The sequence below is a fragment of the Anarrhichthys ocellatus genome, unplaced genomic scaffold (genome assembly GCF_004355925.1).
Source record: "Anarrhichthys ocellatus isolate YVR2014 unplaced genomic scaffold, GSC_Weel_1.0 scaffold81, whole genome shotgun sequence".
Taxonomy (NCBI): domain Eukaryota; kingdom Metazoa; phylum Chordata; class Actinopteri; order Perciformes; family Anarhichadidae; genus Anarrhichthys; species Anarrhichthys ocellatus.
This window is the reverse complement of record NW_022280111.1, coordinates 1,360,760-1,366,835: the sequence shown is the minus strand read 5'-3', so window position 1 is coordinate 1,366,835 and position 6,076 is coordinate 1,360,760. Positions and strand designations below refer to the sequence as shown.

General features: G+C 41.9%; 1 protein-coding gene across 1 annotated transcript; it reads left to right on the top strand.

Moving 5' to 3' along the window:
- Positions 1–2,909: 2,909 nt before the first annotated feature.
- On the top strand, positions 2,910–3,707 carry LOC116398327 (citrate synthase-lysine N-methyltransferase CSKMT, mitochondrial-like). Its single transcript, XM_031874538.1, is given in 1 exon segment — positions 2,910–3,707. A coding segment is annotated over 1 exon segment (660 nt). The 5' UTR covers positions 2,910–2,981; the 3' UTR covers positions 3,642–3,707.
- Positions 3,708–6,076: the final 2,369 nt, after the last annotated feature.

The following is a 6,076-nucleotide window of genomic DNA, read 5'->3' as shown; positions in this document are numbered from 1 at the left end:
TTTCATCTGAAGCTCACACACTCCGACGGGGGACGTCCTCAACCCTCCACATCCAATCAGAACAACCGATGTGGGAGAGATAGAATCAGGAGAAACAATATTGGCCCTTTCCAGTAAAGGAAGCACACGTGAACTCAGAGAACAGGCCATTGAGCCGCTGTCTAGCATGGCACGCAGCTCCAGAGCATCTTGGATTGTTACACCAGTGTAGAAAAGGTCATCTGTTGCAGCCAGTCTGTGTGTTTTGAAATACCACTGTGGATTTGCAATCTGTTGAGGCACAGAACTGAGAGTAAACAGATTCACGGTCAACATCATCAATTGGGGACATTTTGTCTGGCCCTCCACAAGTCCCCTCCTTGCATGGGCCAGCTAGTTTTCCTGCTGTGTAGGGGCGTCAGATCGAACAGCAGGTGAGTCAGGACCAGGGGTAACAGAACAAGTCACTGCTTGATGTCCAGGAGCATGACAGCGAAAGCATAGACGTTCATTCCGACAGTGGGACACAGTGTCATGGTCGTCGCTGCCACAAATGACACACGGACCCCTAAACCTGGTGCGATTGCCATTCCTGGGTCTCGGCGGCCTGGAACGCTGAGAGAACTCTTGATTTAACAAGCGCTCCAGGAGAGTGATAACATGCTCAAGGGACTGACCATCACTTGGAAAGGGCCTAGCAGCTGCAGTTGGTTGAGGAGCAGGATGGCTCTCTGCTGTTTGAACATGGCTGTGCAGAACATCCGCTGCCTGGGCGGATTGTAAACCACTGACTGGGCGTGTGGGCTGACGCTGCTGGAGACGCTTCTTACGGTGATGTTCATCCAGCCGGACTTGAACATCAGTGGTTGTCCAGTCCTCAAGCGGCTTGCAGCTGAAGACTAGCGACAGTTCAGGATCAGGACAGTGAGTGATGAACATGACCGTTACTTCATGGAAGGGGTTGTCAAGTGTCTTGTCTTTTTAGTCCCTCGACAGCAGTGTCAATGGCTTTGTTAAGCCGAATCCAGTAGTTGACAGCAGTCTCAGTGGGGAATGGCTTGGTGTCATAAAAGTCGGCTAGAGGGATAAAGTATGTCAAAAATGGGACGAGGGCCTGACTAAGTTTAAAGATGGTTTGCTACGTAGCCCAACTTTCACAACATCACTCGACCTCCCTCGCAGCTTGCTTAATACTTCCTCTGCCTGTTCAGATACCTCAATGCCCCTCCTAACCAGATACACTTTGACAAAGTCCTCCCACTCAGAAAATGAAATTTTGTCAGTTCCGTCCCCCCCGAAAGGATTTGGCTCATAACTGTGGTTGCTCACTTTTAGGTTAACCTTGGAGAGATCAGCAATGGTGGAACGAGCCACACTGACATCATTAGCTGAATTTGACTTAAGACATGAGACAATATTCTCTCCAATACTGGTCCCCATCTGCTTCACTAAGTCACTGAGAACATCCACTGGGACATGCTCCACATCTTGACCCACAGAAGGTGCAGACTGCTCACTCGATCCGACATCAGCAGCCGCATATGTGTCATCACATTTACTCTGAATCACCATAGGATGATGAGGGGTAGATGTTACAGGCTGTCTCTCCCTAAGCCCACCCACGGTCGGTAATGGTGAGTCAAACCACAAACCCCGACCAATACCAAACAAATCAGGCCTGTCCATTGGTAGTGAAAAGCATAAAACTCAAAAATGTGTAAATTGAGAAAATAAATATATATATATATACATACATACACACATATATATACATACATACACACACACACACACACACTCTAGGCTCACAAACAAAAATAAATATCACTTCAAAATTTGAAAACTTCTAAACATGTCCAGGAAAAAAACGAGTGGGAAAAGAAAATAAATTCACAATTTCACTAGCAGCAAGCAGGATACTAGACCTTGAAACTACAAGCTCATATGCCGGCTGACACGCTACATTGACACGATACCTTGACACCTTGACACGATAACGCGGTCAAAAACTGTTAGCTTCTCATTACCAGGTCCTTACCTATATGCACTTTAGGTCAATGTGCCACCTACTGTTCAATTAACCTGTGGTACTCAGTTAAGGTGGCAATATGCATTTGAATAAATGGATCAACGGATCGAAAGCCAGGCAGCGCATTGGTCAGTGAAATGTTTGTGGAACACGCGTCCGAACAAGTTCTCCCGTTCGCTCCCCAGTGGCTTTAAGATATAAAATGGATATATGTTAAATTCACTACATTAAGTCAAAAACTGTTAGCTTCCCGTCCACACACACCTGATTCTCATTACCAGGCCCTTACCTATATGCACTTTAGGTCAATGTGCCACCCACTGTTCAATGTCAGAACTGCATGTGTAAACCCACCCCATGTTTCCCTTAAAGACAAAATAAAACAACAAAACCACATTATGGCTCCAACAGTAAGTGAGAAAGAAAAGTTAAAGTGAGTTGCAGGTGTGCACACTGATGTCTTAGCTAATTGTCACCGATATGTTAGCTACAGAAGCTGACCATAAAGTAGCACTTTGTTGTGCAATAACGTCACACTCAGTTGCAAACTTGTTAGCGACACCAAGCTAATGCAGTCTAATATAACACAGCCTGGATACATCAACACATCTACTTAACAGTTTAAAGATGAACTGAGCACTATAAAGTACACAAAGGGAGGATTCAATGCAGGACTGTTGAGTGTCTGTTGCTTTTATATTTGAATGAGCAATGTGAGTCATTTGAGTTTGTCAGCTTGGTAGATTGTCTTCATGCCGAGCTTAGTGGCTTCTAAGGACCCAAGAAAAGGTCTTAAATCATATATTAAAAGAAAAGATATTTGACACATTAAATTGATAGATTTTAAATTTACTTTAGCATAAAGTCCCTCCAAATATGACAGAAGGATGGAGGCATTAAGGCAAGTTGTATCTCACTAACTCATGTGACATAATCCCATCTGTGTTTCTGCCTAGCTGAACTGATTGAAAACATGGATAAGAAAGCAACCTGGGACCGCTTCTACACTGAGAGCAGCAGCAGCACAAACACCTTCAAACACTTTGAGTGGTTCTTTGGCTTCGATGCTGTCCGGGACTTCATTATGCCCCTATTGCAGACCAAGCCCCACCCAGACGGTTTGCTCCAAGTCCTGGATATGGGCTGTGGCACTTCTGCTTTAGGGCCCTGTATTTACAGACACTCTCCTCTCCCGGTCCGGGTCACTTGCGCAGACATTTCCCCCATAGCTGTGCGACTAATGCAGGAACACGTCCAAACCAAAGCCATTCAACCTCACAATCTTTCCTCTCGGCTTGAGTTCGTAGAGCTGGACTGCACACAGCTCCACAAGCACTAGGGTTGTAGCAGTGTGGACCTTATAGTTGATAAGGGCACCACAGACGCCTTGTTGAGGTCTACGGAAGGGAAATGGAAGGCCAATCAGGTGCTGAAGCAGTGTTTGAAGGTGTTGCGGAGCTCAGGGTCTCTGCTCCAGTTCTCTGATGAAGGCCCTGATGCCAGGCTGCTGTGGCTGGAGACGGAGGCACAGGAGCCGGGGGTGATGGCAGCAGATGTTGGGGTGCAGGAGGTTGGGGAGCTAAGGGGAATGACTTACTACTGCTACCAAGTGACTCCTCGCTCTATTGTATAGCAACTTTCTTCATCTGGATGGTGGTAATATTAAATGAGTAAACTACTGAACTGATTGTAAAAAGTAATTGATCAGGTACACAGACAAAGGGTGACTTATCCACCAAACTGGACCTCCACAGTCCGACAGCAGAGACAACAAGAGATTTACTACTTATAAAATAACCTGAAGGTAAAGAATGGCCTCTTTATGAAATGATAAAAGTTGACAAACCACTTAATGTTTAGATCGTGTTGGTGAGTTGTCTAGTTTTTCAGATACATTATCTGTAGAGATGTCTGTCTTCTCTCCAATATAATGGAAATATGCGGCACAAACGCCCAAAACTACATTTGAAAACCTCAACACTCTCTTTCCAGAAATCTTGACCTGGTTATTGAAAATAATCCACAGATCTTGCTGTGAGCAGTTTCATGTAGGAAATAGGGTTGAAAGAAAATAGTTCCTAGCTGCTCACAAGGACACCTTTTTAAAAGAAAGGACATTTTACTTAATTAAGGTAATATATGATGGGATGTTGGCACAGTTCAGGCCGTCACATTGATTGAGAAACTATGTTGAAACACAAAGAGGGTTGTGCAGTAAAACAAATTGTTTAAAGTAACATTTTTTTATGTTAATTTACTTTATATAATATATATGAAGTATTCACAAATAAACTGTTTTTTTATCGCTTTTATACTTTTGGAGATAAATAAATGATAAAATTCTTCCTCCAATAAACCCTGCGGATCTCAAGATTTCAAAATTGATCTGCTATCTTATATTATTGTCATATCTTATAATGTTTAAAGATAGATACTCCAAGCTCTACTAGAATAGATACTGTTACCACTTGTAAAGATTGTATACAGTTATTCTCATTTCTATACTTGTCGTAAGGCAAGAGCCTGGAATGTGCTCAAATCAGGGAGTGAAAAAGTAAAACAACACGTTCTGGTGTCATCAAGGTAATATGATATGTTGTTGCAAAGTAATGTCCCATTCGTATTAATACCATCGAGCCCCCTTAGGTCAGTTGGGTCCCTGAGGGTTCAGGGTTCAAGGCTTTAAGGAGTTCATTTGTCTGTTTTGTTGCTTCTCTGAGGAAAGTCATACGGTGTTGGGGGAGGAGCAGACAAGATGAGGTGAGGGGAGGTGGACCTGAAAAACACTACCGTCTGTGCACAGCTGGAAACTACAGTCAAATAATATGATTTTGATATTTCAATGACTGTTTGTCGTTAATATATATTTTCTTGCATGTCTTTCCTCCACCGCTTGAGGAGCAGCTGGAGAACCACAGGGAGGCTCATCAGAAGCAGCTCAGCCTCCGAGAGCAGATTTAAAAGAAGCAGAGGAAGAAAACACCAGGGATCATTGTTTAGATGCTTTCATCTTTGTTTCTGTATGTATAGTAGGCCATGAAAATGTCTTAATATCGTCTTTCATAACAAATGTCATGAAAATATAATGTAATTTGTCATAAAAAAATGTCAAAAGATGCCATAGTATAGCATGGCAGACAGATGTCATGGTGAATCTCATAGTATAGTTATTAACTGTCTCGTAGTTTGATTCATTTAATTGAATGATTCATAATTGATATGTTATACAAGTAACATTGATACTGGTTTATTGGGCTGCTCCAAAAAAAATCACAATTACGATTTATTTCGTCAATACTGAGCTCACAATTATTTAACACAATTACTTATTAACTTAACTTATTAACTTTGGAAACATCACGCATTTAGAAAACAAAATGTAGCCTACGTTAAGTTAAATACATCAATCTGGTGCACTTTGAAAGCTGAACTAAAAGGCTAAATCTATTAAAAACTATTTCTGCTTCAGTAAAACAATCTAATCAAACGTATTGGTTGTATAGGTCATCGTGGTTATGGCACAGCAAAGTATAGTATGTTGAAAACGTCATGAGAAGTCATTGTTTAGTATGTCAAAAAATTCACAGTACAGTATAAAGTCATCTTAAAGTATGTTGAAAAAGTCATGAAAAAGTCATAGTATCGTATGTCAAAAAAATGTGTTGTATAGTATTTCGAAAAATGTCATAGTATATTGTATGTTGAAAAAATGTCATATTCTATTTTGGCGAAAAAAAGTCATAATAAGGTATGTCGTAAAAAGTCACAGTATAGTATGTCAAAAAAAGTCATTATACAGTATATCTGCATATGAATGTCAGAGTGCGCAGCTGGTCCAGCCTCACATCCCGCCCTCTACACGCTCACATTCAACCATAAACGGTCGATGCAAAGCACCTCATGGATGCTGATGCATAGAAATAAGCTGCTGATCAGAGGCTGTTTACGGTGAATCACAGAGAACACCGAGAGGAAGAACAAGAAAAGATTTTTATTGTTTTGCCACAGAAATCCAAGTGCTCGTGGATGAGATGATCCCTGAACACTCGTTCTCTCCCAATTCTCCCA